The 12,941-nt window shown below is 39.3% G+C and overlaps 1 protein-coding gene across 1 annotated transcript; it reads right to left on the reverse strand.

Annotated features, from left to right (window-relative positions):
* Positions 1 to 1,662: 1,662 nt before the first annotated feature.
* txlnbb (taxilin beta b) lies at positions 1,663 to 11,537 on the reverse strand. The gene is made up of 10 exons (XM_056255979.1): positions 11,467 to 11,537; positions 9,340 to 9,562; positions 9,085 to 9,176; positions 5,774 to 5,944; positions 4,308 to 4,502; positions 3,660 to 3,779; positions 3,359 to 3,433; positions 3,176 to 3,268; positions 2,461 to 2,556; positions 1,663 to 2,275 (listed from the first exon to the last, which is right to left on the reverse strand). Exons 2-10 carry the CDS (start codon positions 9,545 to 9,547, stop codon positions 1,721 to 1,723), a joined length of 1,605 nt encoding a protein of 534 aa, XP_056111954.1. The 5' UTR covers positions 9,548 to 9,562; positions 11,467 to 11,537; the 3' UTR covers positions 1,663 to 1,720.
* Between the last annotated feature and the right edge of the window lie 1,404 nt (positions 11,538 to 12,941).

The following is a 12,941-nucleotide window of genomic DNA, read 5'->3' on the forward strand; positions in this document are numbered from 1 at the left end:
ATAAGAGGCCCCCCTGGGCTTTACTGTCCTCACACCTGTGAGGTCAAAAGGCTAGATAAACCCCTCTGTCTTTCTGAAGACAGTGGTCCTTCTAGCCCCCCTGGGTTTTACTGATTGCCCATGCTAAAGAGTTCAGAGGCTCTTCCTGACCATTTGCTATGTGTGTGTGTGTGTGTGTGTGTGTGTGTCTTTGTTCCTGCTTTTCATGCATACATTCCAGGAGAGAAATACATGATTGAATCGAAAGAAAACCCCAATGTCTAATGAAAACTAAAATATACATTTTTCCACAACACCAACCATTCAGAAATTTCTTCGGGGCCGTCATCTTGTTCCGGGTCCGACTCCGGTTCAAACTGATACGGTCCTCAGAGACTCCCGCTGCCATTCTTTCTCCAAAATATACCTTCAACTGTTGTCAAGGCAACACTCCACGTGTGCTGTGTCAAAACGCCCCACAGAACAGAGGGGCGGGGTGAGTAAAGCTCTTTATCATTTAAAGACACATGCACTTAAATGGCGTGCTGAAAACAGAGCTGTTTTTGACCAGGTAAAATGAGTGTTTTCTTATAATACTAATGAGAATTTTTAATTAAAGTATATTACAAACTTTTTATTTAGACCCTAAAGAATCATATTAACTTGTATAAAAATGGCATTATATGACTCCTTTAAGGTTCTGCATAATAAAGGGCGTGGCCACTTGAGTGACGGGTGGATTGCCACTGCTGTCTGTTAGCTGTTACGTCACCTCAGCTAATCCCGCCTTTTTTGCACATTTTCATTCATCCAGGAGTGTCGCGCGGTGACGTGCTACCAAGATGGCGACGGCCGGCTCCGCCCACTTTGAGATTCAAAAATGCTCTTCAGAAACCTCCGAGTGACGCCACGGACACTACGTCCATATTTTCTTTACAGTCTTTGTCTTAAATATGTGCCAAATCGGCTATGCGGATTATTCCACTGTGGCGAACCCCGACAAAAAAGCAAGAGCAAACTGAAAGAGAGAAAAATGCTATATCTAAGATAATACAAAGCCAATAACGATTTAGTATGAAAATGTAATATTATCTTCTCTCTATCTGTACTTTCCAAAAGTTCCATCAAAGTTTCTCCAAATGAATGCACTTTGTCACCATTTCACAAGTTCAGAGTTGTTAGTCTAACCTCACATCGCTTATCAGAGCTGCCAACTCTCACGCATTGGCCGTGAGACACACGCATTTGATTGGTTTCACACGCTCACACGCCACACTCCCGATTTCTCACGCTGAAGTGTCAACCCGGCCGGTCAAATGCCTGAAAGATGAGTTTATCTATAGATCTACCTGTTGAGCCACTCGTGATCGACTAGTTATACTGCAAATTCGTTAAAAATCTCCCGCAATCTAGAGCGAGCGTGCATGCGAGACAGAGATTTTGCTCCAAACCGCGTAGAGCGAGCGAGAGACAACCCCCCCCCCCCCCCCCCCCCCCCCCCCCGCCCGTCAACACATCTCAATCGTCTCGCCCAAACCCCCCCCCCCCCCCCCCGTCAACAAATCTCACTCCAAGCAAGACTCGAAAGTTGGCAGGTATGCTTATGCTGTCTTGAAATACATAATACTACAAGCATGTATGGTGTAATAGTTCAAACTTCGAGTTACAAGCATGATGCGCAAAGATGTAGAATAAACTTTATTCGTGAATGTGTGAGAGATTGACATTTGGATTAGTCGGTCTAATCAACCGACTGCATGTCTTTGTCTCTGAGCTCTTGATGTTCTTCAGACAGTGTGTCAGTGTGGGGTGGCATCTCCTCTGTGAAGTTGAGCTCCTCTACGACCTGTTGCTCACCCTGAGCGTCGTCTAGACTCTCAGCACAGATGTCTGAGTCCTCGTAAGCCTCTGGCGGCATGTGGCGGCGAATGGTGAACGCTGCCGCGATCTCCTGTAGCCGAGCTTTCTCAGCCTTCACGTTGAAGAGCTCTTTGGTCAGCGGCGTTGCTTCTGCGGGAGACTTACAGATTGGCTCAATGGGGGTTTCTGGATCTTGACTGACCACTTCTGTTGAGACTGCCTCTTCCTCTTTAGTTACTGCAACTTCCTCGGTTGCTTCTGTAGCTTTCTCTGTAGTGACGGACGCAGCAGCCACTGCATTGTTGGCTCCGGCCTGTTGGGATCCATTGAGCTTCTGAGACAGTGTTTTCCTCTCGTCTTGAAGCGCTCTACAGAGATTCTCAAGTTTCTGGGTCTTCAGGGTGAAGAGTTCAATCTCCTTCTCCTTCAGTGCTTTCTGCATGAAACAATAGTGAGCATATTGCTCCATAAGACTTTCAGCAATACTGAAACACTGTGTCAAGATTCATACTCTTGATTCTTATTGTACAGCTAGTTGTTTAGTTGCAAACATTAAATATACAGAGATGGTTCGCTGCATTCTACAATATTGATTTATGATGTATGAACTGAGCAACTTACATCTCCAACCATATCAAGAAGAGCTTTATTGCAGCCATCAAAACGGGATTTCCAGCCAATTGCCTCCTTCTCCAACTTTTTCATCTTCTTTGCCATCTGTAATACAAATCAACATCTTAGCTTAGTGTTATTTTAGTATTAGACGTTGTGATTTTGCAGATAAGACACGCATTTTGTTGATCCTGGAACAACATTCCATATCTAACCCTTACCCAAAAGTTATCCCTAAAATCAGAGGGAAATGAATAACAGTAGAAGCACATAACACTGCTTGTAAGCCTATCTTCACATAAACTGTAAACTTGTCCCTCAAATCTGATTGGTTGATTGGAATGTTGTTCCAGGATCAGCTTTTCCTTTAATTTATTTCATCTAACAAAAAGTTTTTAATAGTTTTAGTTTTAATTAACAATACAACCTGAAACTGAGAGACCCCAAGCCCCTTTTAATAGCTCAAAAAGATACTTAATATTGATGCATTTTATGTAAAAAGACTGTAAACTAAATTTCAACAATGCAATTTGATGCATTCAAATAAAAATAAAAAAAGTATTATATATTCTGTATATTATTTGACTATTGATTAACAGTTAATTGTGATATTTCTACAATATTATTATTTTTTACAATGTTCTTCTTATACGTTGAAGAATAATACAGTATAATGACTATAAAACCACTATAAAGTGACGAGAAATGTGTCAGGGATACACACCTTGTCCATGTCTTGTTTGAAGCTGGCATACACACCACTGCTCTTAGATACCGTTCCTTGGAATTCATCAAACTTCTCAGAATATACAGCAAGCTAACCGGAAAACAAGTGAGTTATTTTGTGAACAAATATGATTAGAGAAAAGAAAAAACTAGAGATGTGTAATATTTGATGAAAATGTACCTGGGCTTTCATATCAGTCTCTTGTACTTTCAGAAGTTTAACCTGTATTTTGGCCTCTGCAGTCTGCTTCAGAAACTGGAGAATACATAGATCGGAAGTATAGTCCCAGAAAAAATAGTATAGCTATTTCAGGAGCTAAGTTCTTTGCTTAAAAGCACAATGGCAATAATTTATGGTTTATATTTCTCTGGGCTCAAAATAGCAGCAAGATAAATTAGCGTACTGTATGCAAGATCATTTATGCAATACAAATTTACTATTTGCAGTTGAGGGCATTCTTTTCTTTAGATATTTTACTCACAAGCTCCTTCTCCAGTTTGTGTTTCTCCTCCGCCTCTTTGAGCATTACGTTGGCCTTTGCGAGTTTTGTCTCCATTAATTTCTGATGCAGGTCTCGGTGCTTGAACACTTTTTCAAGATTCTGCATGAAGGCCAAAAACACGATTACACAATTGTTCTTAAATTATTCTTATATACTTCTATCCACATTCTACTTGAGGACTAGGTCTGAAACACTTTATTCAGAACAGGGTTATTACATTTAACTAAAACTAAAACTGTAAAAAACATGTTTATTACTTCAAGTTCAAGTTTCAATTACTTGAAATAAAATAAACATTAATTGAAATAAAATCTAATTTAACTTATTTTAAACTGTAATAAAAACTACATATTTTTTTTATAAATGAATGAAAATGACAAAAAATACAAATTTACTAAATTTACTATTTAACTAAAATGAAAACAGAAAATGTATTCAGGTAAATATTTTGCCATTGAGATGACCAGGAAAAATGTCCCAATTTCCCTTGTATATCCTTATATTCTTGTCTTACATATATATATATACAGTAAACTATAATAGGATCTCAATGATAGTAAAATATCACTGATTGGAATGATATGATCTCAGGTCAAACCAGAGTGACCTCCTGTTGGTTTTCCGTACCGCCTCTCGCTGGTCACATTTTGATATGAGGTCCTTGAGTTTCTCAGCCAGCTCGCTGTTCTCCTGGCACAGTTTGTTGTTGCGGCTGCTGTGCTCCTCGATCTGGGCCTGGATGTCCGTCAGCGTGTTCTGGAAATGCGTGGTGATTTCCTTCCTCTTGAGATCATCTTCACGACACCTCTGTAGGGTTTCCTCCTGCACCAAAAGCGTCATCAGACAGATGTGAGTAGTAAAGAAGTGAGTTCTAGTAAAAAAACAAACATCTTGGTCATAATGACATAAGTTATCTTGTGTTTTGTTGTGTTTGTCAGTAGGGGGTGATCTTGTAATATAAACCCTTTTACTGTGATTTTGTATATTGCCATTGCAGTGCTATTTATTAAACATTGTTTATCTTACCTTTATTTGGCTTACTTTAGAACTTTCCCATTAGTCAGGTCCCATTACTTAACAGCAATATAATTTCTACAGTATTTATTCATCTTTGTTTACAATATTCACAACTCTCGGAATGGTTTTAGCACTAGCTACTATATGCAATGTCCCTGAAATCAAGCGAGCCTGGGAGAAGCCCCTTTTCCACCTGGTTTTAAGATGCATTTTCGGTGATAATGCATCCTCCCGATAGCGCTACCTCCCGAAATTAGTTTTTGCAGGGTGGGATTTCTGTAGTATGGACTTGTTACTACTAATAGACACACAGACATGCTGATGTAAGCGTCAGATATGCTGCTTCTGCATAAATATAGCTACATAAATCCCATAGCATATCTAGGCAAGTGGAGCTGGGGAAGGTGGAGGGTTTCAGAGCTTACAGCAAACAATGAACCAGACTATTTAAATGTTGAGCAAGCAATCTCATTTGCTGCAAGATCGGCAGAGGCCAATCAGCTTGTGTCATGTGATAGCTTGCAAATTGCATGTAAAGGACCACAGCCTGCGCCCTCTAGAGTTTCATAACTGAACTAGATAATAATAATAATTCATTACATTTATATAGCGCTTTTCTCTGCACTCAAAGCGCTTTACATAGAAGGGGGAATCTCCTCAACCACCACCAATGTGCAGCATCACCTGGATGATGCGACGGCAGCCATATTGTGCCAGAACGCCCAACACACACCAGCTTACTGGTGGAGAGGAGACAGAGTGAGAGTAGATATGTAATACAAATGTTCATTCTTAGTTCATGTTAGCCCTAATATTAACAGACACAACTTTGGATTTTAATAATGTATTAGTAAATGTTGAAATTAACATTAACTGAGATTGATAAATGCTTTAGAAATACTTTCATATAACAATAGTTAACTAATGTTAAACCTTATTGTAAATTGTTACCACTTTGACACTTTTTATTTTTGTCGAGCATGTTTTGATTTGTGCTCATTAGTAGATATCAGTGTTTAAAGCAATATAATATGTTTTCACACAATCATATCCATGAGATTGGATGATATTGGCACCTTTAACGTCTTGTTGTGTCTTTGCAGCTCCCTGCACAGGCCTTCTAGTTTACTGCGGGCCAGAACAGCTCGGCTGTGTTCACTCTGGAGCTGATCCTTCTCCTTCAGCACCTGGAGAAGTTTCTTCTGCAGGACCTTCAGCTGTTTCTGGTCTGAACGGTGCTCTTCCAGCTGCAAGTTATTTGCACAAACAATGTTGTTATGATGATCTCTTTTGTTTACAGAAATATTAAACCTATATAGAAAACTATTTTAATACAACAATCTCAATATAAAAAATCTTAGAGAATTCATTAATTTGTGTACAATAAAGGCAGTCTAATATGGGACAACCCTAAATAAATCTGTACTGAAATCAAATATATTTTATTCACGGATGTAAAGCCTGTTTGTTTCTTAAATGGGTGGTGGGTGGTGGTGGCGCAGTGGATAAGACACATGCCTTTGGTGTGAGAGACCCGGGTTCGAATCCACTGTGAGACACCAATGTGTCCCTGAGCAAGACACTTAACCCCTAGTTGCTCCAGAGGCGTGCGACCTCTGACATATATAGCAATTGTAAGTCGCTTTGGATAAAAGCGTCAGCTAAATGAATAAATGTAAATGTAAATGTTAAAGGTGCCATGTGTAAGAATTAAGGTAAAAAAAAAAAAAAAAAGAGCTACACGCATCAAAAAAATGAGAAGAAATAAGGGCGATGATGTCATTTAAAAAATGACAAGTTATAGTGCTGCAGAGATATAAACCTGAATTAGCATGCTAAATTACTAGCCACTAGCCACAGGTGTCATAGTACCAGTTTCGGCCATGGGAGGCGGTATGCGGGCAACATAACCAGCAGCCAAACTGCAATACACGAATAACTCGCACGGCTTGTGGGCGTACTTGAACCTGATGTCAATCGTGTGGAAAGTACAGCCCACTACTATATTTCAGTTCAGGGAAGAGAGCGGAAGAATGGCTGAAGCTCTTGGCAAGAGACCCTTACCACCATCACAACCACCCGCTGCAGGGGAAAAAACGCGCTCGGAATCACAAATAAAATCGGATAAAAAAAGAAGCAGAAGTTGGCACATTGGCACTGCTTTCCATCGCTGGAGACAACTAATGGACATAAAAGAAATGAGGTTCGACTCAACAACAAATGAGGATCAACAATAAAAATGTGCTCTAGAAATAAACAAACTTGAAAAATGTAATATGAACAAAACGAATATGAACATATTCACTGCTAAAGGTGAAGGGGAGTAGCTTGAAGATGTCATATTTAAAAATCACTTGACATCAACCAACGTTCCTCTGGAGTCAAAACGTCCTCTATTAGGAGTTGGCTCAGCTTCGGCTATGGCTCTAGGGTCGTTGTGAAGGTAGGGGAGGAACATAGAGACTATGCCGTTTCTCGTTTGTTACTCTAGTAGACCAACTCACTTTCTGGAGGTATACTGCCCCCATCTGGTATGGAATGTGGAGTATGAATTGATTTTTTGGCGGACATTACACAAGGCACCTTTAATATACTTAAAATGGTTTCACAAAGCTGTGAAAATGAATTTAAAGCGGGCTGATTTTTCCAAATGCTTATGTGGATATTTACAGTACCCTTGTAGTCTAATGCTACGTTCACACCGGACGCGAATAGCGCGTCAGGCGCAAGTGATTTCAATGTTAAGTCAATGCAAAGACGCGTTACGCGCGTAAAAAATTCCTGCGGCGCGAATGAGGCGTAGAGCGCGGCGCGGTAGACGCGAATACGCCTCATTCGCGCGTCAAGTTCGCGCGAATGGCGCGAATTGAAGCGTCTGGCGCGGAAGCGCGTTACGCACGAATGATTTAGTTAGTGCTATTTGTGCATTCACGCGTTTGACGCGAATTCGCGTCTGCCGCCCGAGTTGAAAAATTTGAACTTCTGCGTCAATTTGCGCCGCGTTAACCAATCAGGAGCCTGCTTGCTGCTGTCACGTGGTGAAGTGAAAGTTTGTTATTTTAATAAATTATTTTGTAATATTACTAAAATGTCTGGTGTGGTTCTAATGCACAACAAAGCAAATCTTTCACATAAAAACTCGATTTTAATATATGAGAGATAGTACTAATTTTGTATTGAATGCTATTTATTCCATATCTATTTTAGATTATATGAAACATTATTATTTTAATGTAAAAACAACAAACACATAGTGTATAATAAATAAAAAAATCACAGGACAGGTTTCACTTTTGGAGGCTGGCTCCATTTATTATCAAATAAATGTGCGGGCGAGGGTGAACCTCGCGCCGGGCTGTAGAGCGCGGGCTCGTCAGGCAGCGACCACTCGAGGCCGAGGCTTTACACGGCCTACGCTGTCCTCGTCAGCGTCCTCACCGTTTGGTCCACCAAACCTAGCTCCTGGAACAAATGGTGAAACTCCTGAAACCCTCCGGAGGGTCTGGTGGACCCGAGTACAGCGACGACTACGCAGCTGTTTCTGCTCTCCAGAGCATATACGAGCGGTGACTCTCTCGAATAATGCTAATGCTAATGCTCGATAAACATCTAAAAAGATGGCCGCCGACGGGTTTCGAAACTTTCGCCTCTGACGCGCGTAAATTTCGCTTCAAACTTTTGTTTTTACGCGCGTCAATTTCGCCATTGACACGCGAATTAACACAAAGTGGTCAAGCGTCAAACTAGACGCGGTAGACGCGAATTTGACGCGCTATTCGCGTCCGGTGTGAACGTAGCATAAGGGTCCACTTTTAGACACGCACTTGCAAACTTCCCTAAGCACTTCCCCTCTGGGGAATCCCTGCCGCCATTTTGTAGTGCATTCCACTTCGTGAAGTGGACGAGGGAAGTTTATATGAACAGACCCTCGCTCCCTCGATTTTGACCGAGGGAGCGAGTCTACTTCATATGTACACTTCAGGCACCTATGTCCACAATGCAGTACGATTGTGACGTCACCACATATCTCGTCTAATCACCATCACAACAAACAACTCTATGACACAAACACACCTATATACATTTGGATGCTGCATTAAACAAATTCTTAAAGGGAATTAAAAAAATAAATAAAAAATCAACTCCATAGCTGATTCCAAGTGATCAAGGCCTTAGGACGTTCCAATTCAGCCCATTGCAGTTTCCGCCATAGGCACTCGTGTAAGCGAGTGAAGGGCATGACAATTTTGGACTGGAACGCAGCACAAGTTAGTTAAGTAGCAGTACACCAGCATACAATGTTAGAAATACATTTTTTTTATTAGGTATTAAAACGTTTTTTTTTTTTATGTTTTAAATGCTGAACATTGTAAATGATTGTACTCACCAGTTCTGCATGTTTTTTGATGAGAGCTTCTAGTTTCTGCTCAGGCGTTCCCAGTTTATTCAGACTTTGCATGAGCAGCATGGCTTCCTTCCCTGTGATTATTGACACAATTTACTTTGGTCACACTGTTTGATTGAGCAAAGTGGAAAAATAAGCAGTATAAAGAGGAAATACTTGTTTTAATTTATCATTAATCACATTGCCAGTGATTTAAAAGGAGTAGCATGTTAAATATCTTGCATTGGTGTGACTCACCGAGACCTTTAAGCATCTTCTTCTCCATTTTCTGCTCTTTGGCCTTGCCTGGAACAGCCTCTTCCTCAACATCCTCAGGCTCACCTGGCTGTTCGCTCACCTGATAGGTGTTGATAATGTCCTCCAGCTGCTGACTCAGATCCTCAGTGAGGTCATTGGTCACATCAGCCTTGCTGTCTCCATTTGTAGGTTGTGAACAGCTCTCCATCCTGATGATATTCTACTATTGAGACAGGGCAGAGTCAGTGAAAGATGATGGGATGAATTTGTTACTAAATTATGAAAAATTAAACTTCTTCAAACTATGTTTCATCGTGTGTTTTATATTACAAGATTGGATATTATGGTAAAATTTTACAATAAGGTTTCATTTGTTAGCATTAGTTAACTAGATTAGTTAACATGAACTCACAATGAACAACTCTTCTGCGGCGTTTATTGTTATTATTAGGGGTTCAAGCGTGTAGCTCTGAATAACTGCAAAAAGGTGTTGCAAAATGGTGTTGTTAAAGAAGCATGGAAACTTTATGCCATAGGTGGCACTTTAACTGTTATAAAGGTGAACAACGTTATATATTTCCTATGCCAAATCACATTTAAATTACTGAAAAATGGTCTGCTGTACATAGAACTTCACGAAATTAGGTGTATATGCGCCATATGATTCTAAAGAAGCATGCAAACTCTTACAGAGATCGGGCCATAAGTAGAGCTATAACTGTTAAAAAACTTTAAAATTGCCTGTATTGGCTGAAAATAGTATTTTCCTTCTATGATTTAAGTGGTTACATGATTGCTAAATAAAACATAGCTTTTTACGCATGTGCTTAAAGGCTTTAATTGCTGCTTGCAGCTATATTTATTATTATATTTATTATTATTTACAGCAGCGTATATTATGTTAAACTCGCCATTTAATAATACGTTTTAGGATCAAAAGTGCTGTTAATTAATGCACTGTGAACTAACATTAACAAAATTTAATAAATGCTTTAAGAATAGGCTTTATTGCTTCCTTTTAGTTCATGTTAGTTAACTAATGGTGTTGTTAAGGTATAAATGATACCTTGTAAAGTGTTACTGATTTTGTTTAATGTAATGATAATGATTTTTAAGTTTTTGAAGAAAAACGTACACTTTACTTTGATTAATACAATTCCTGATTAATAAAATATTTGATTAATACATATATATATATATATATATATATATATATATATATATATATATATATATATATATATATATATAAAATGTAACTATAATATATAACTTTTTAATATTTTTTTATAATAAATAAATAATGTTTGGCATGATGCTAATGATATGCAGTTGGTGATAGCGATTAAAAAAACCTATCTGTTTGGCATGATGCTAATGAAATGAAACAGAAATGTTTTGTAATAAACAAATAGTAGGCTATACATACCAAGTAGTGTTTTTTTTTTAGGTTGACCCTAATTGTATCACTATTCAAAAATTATTTAAAACTAAACTATTTAAAGGCTTTAAAGAATACATCATCAGTGGGGTCAGAAATGTTTCCTTAAAAAATCTCTTTTATATGTTTAAAAGTGGACATGCACATTAGAGCTTGTGAGAAGACTGCTTTGAATTGATTTAATTCTTACTTATTCTAAAGAGCTGTTTAGGGATGTTTACCCCCTGAGATACAGAGCAACTGTCTGTTACCCCTGTTTATCTGGTTAAATTTAGCCGCTCAGTCCAGGCTGATAACTCCCCCTGATTTCACAAGCACATGGCACCTGTTCATGGCCTGAAGTCTATTTCAAGAGACCCTTAATATGGTCAACTTGTCTGCTTATTCTTCAGCATGTCAATGTTCAAATGATATGTTGTAAAATTGCATTGCTCATTTTAATAAATAAAAGCCTACAATGAACCTTCATGCATTGCAATGTATTGCACTGATATTTTCAAGGACTCACACAAGACCTTCAGCCTAAGAAATTCAGCCTAAAACATGCTGTGGTACACTAAAAACATGTTGAAATATATTTTTACTTTTACAGTATGGCTATCAAACATCCAGTCAAACCCATTCACATTTGAAAAAAAACTATGATAACAGTGCATGAGACAATAAAGACGTGAGGAAACACTTACCAGCAGGAGCAGTGAGCGAGTGAGTGGAGCCGAGCCGAGTCTCTGTCAGGACACACACAGCAGCTGCGTGAAGCAGACAGACCTCAAAATAATCAGGAGGGATCGTGCTCACACTGAACACACAACACACTGAACGCTGAATTCTGTGCAAGTCCATGCTGAGATTCCAATCATGTTCTGCAATGTATGTCAAATATAAATCATGTTCATCTACAGCATAGGTAAAGAATATCTGTGACCTTTTGTCAAACACGGTTTGATTGTTGTGAAATCTGTAAATATGCAGGACGAAGCCGAAAATGTTTCAATACAAATCAGAGCATTTTAAAAAAATTTTTTATAAATTATCATTTGAAATTGTGAATTTCAGGAAATTTCATAAAGTCCAGGGGCCTCATTTATAAACGTTGCGTACGCACAAAAGAAGGCGTACGCCGCTCTCTACGCAATAATTGGTATTTATAAAAAGCAAACTTGACGGTAAAATGTGCGGTCCTTCACGCAAGCTCTGACCCAGGCGTACGCACAAAAACGGGTGAAATGAGAAATGGCGACACCGTCGGCAGATGGAAGAAACACGTGAAAGTGTGTGAAACTGTAGACCGTTGTGTAAAATAAATGGCAATACATGCCTCTCCTAAATAACACGAAGACGTCACAAAGCAAGTATTACAATTAACAGCCTACACGAACACCCGTTTGATCGATCTGCAACAGAAATGCAAATTAACACATATTTGCAAAAAGAAAAGTGAAATATGTTCTGCAATAATATTGGCATGTTATACAATTCATCCTCATGATTGTAAACAGAACGAAATAATGTACAAAACTGATATTCTCGCCAATGTGTCCGTCTGGCGGAGCAGATATAGCTAGATATAGCTAGATTGTCAGTCAGATAGATAGATAATTAGGGAGAGATAGATAGATAAATAGATCAGGGGCGTAGCAACCGGGGGGGACGGGGGGGACACGTCCCCCCCACTTTTAGAAACAGGTGATTCTGTCCCCCGCATTTTTTTTACTCAGCGCCAATATTTCCGCCCGTGTTCTCTGATTTGTTACTTAGACTTGAGTGAGCTAACATTCAGCCAATCACAGCGCGAAGCATCTATTGGGCGCGTCTGCCATGAGCTTCAAATCTGTTGTTGCTCTTGCGAATTTTCGTGTTTGTTGCTGCTTGGCCGTCTAATGCACCCCAGAAAAAAAAGCAGAGGACTACATCATTTTTTTTCAAACACACACTATTACAGTATGTCGCGATGACATGAATCACAGGTAAAGTTTCCTTATTATGATTTAACCTACTGTAACGCTGTAAGAAGTGTAAGACAACAGAACCCGTATGGACCTCGTCACGTCGCGCCGGATTGTGCCGAGTGTGTGTTAAATGCTCTCCTACTTGTTGCTTTGGATAAAAGCGTCTGTTAAATGAGGCATAACAGATTATTCCCAGCAGGCACACAACGTCA

Source organism: Rhinichthys klamathensis, unplaced genomic scaffold, assembly GCF_029890125.1.
Source record: "Rhinichthys klamathensis goyatoka isolate OS25496 unplaced genomic scaffold, OSU_Roscu_1.1 h1tg000123l_1, whole genome shotgun sequence".
Classification (NCBI taxonomy): Eukaryota; Metazoa; Chordata; class Actinopteri; order Cypriniformes; family Leuciscidae; genus Rhinichthys; species Rhinichthys klamathensis.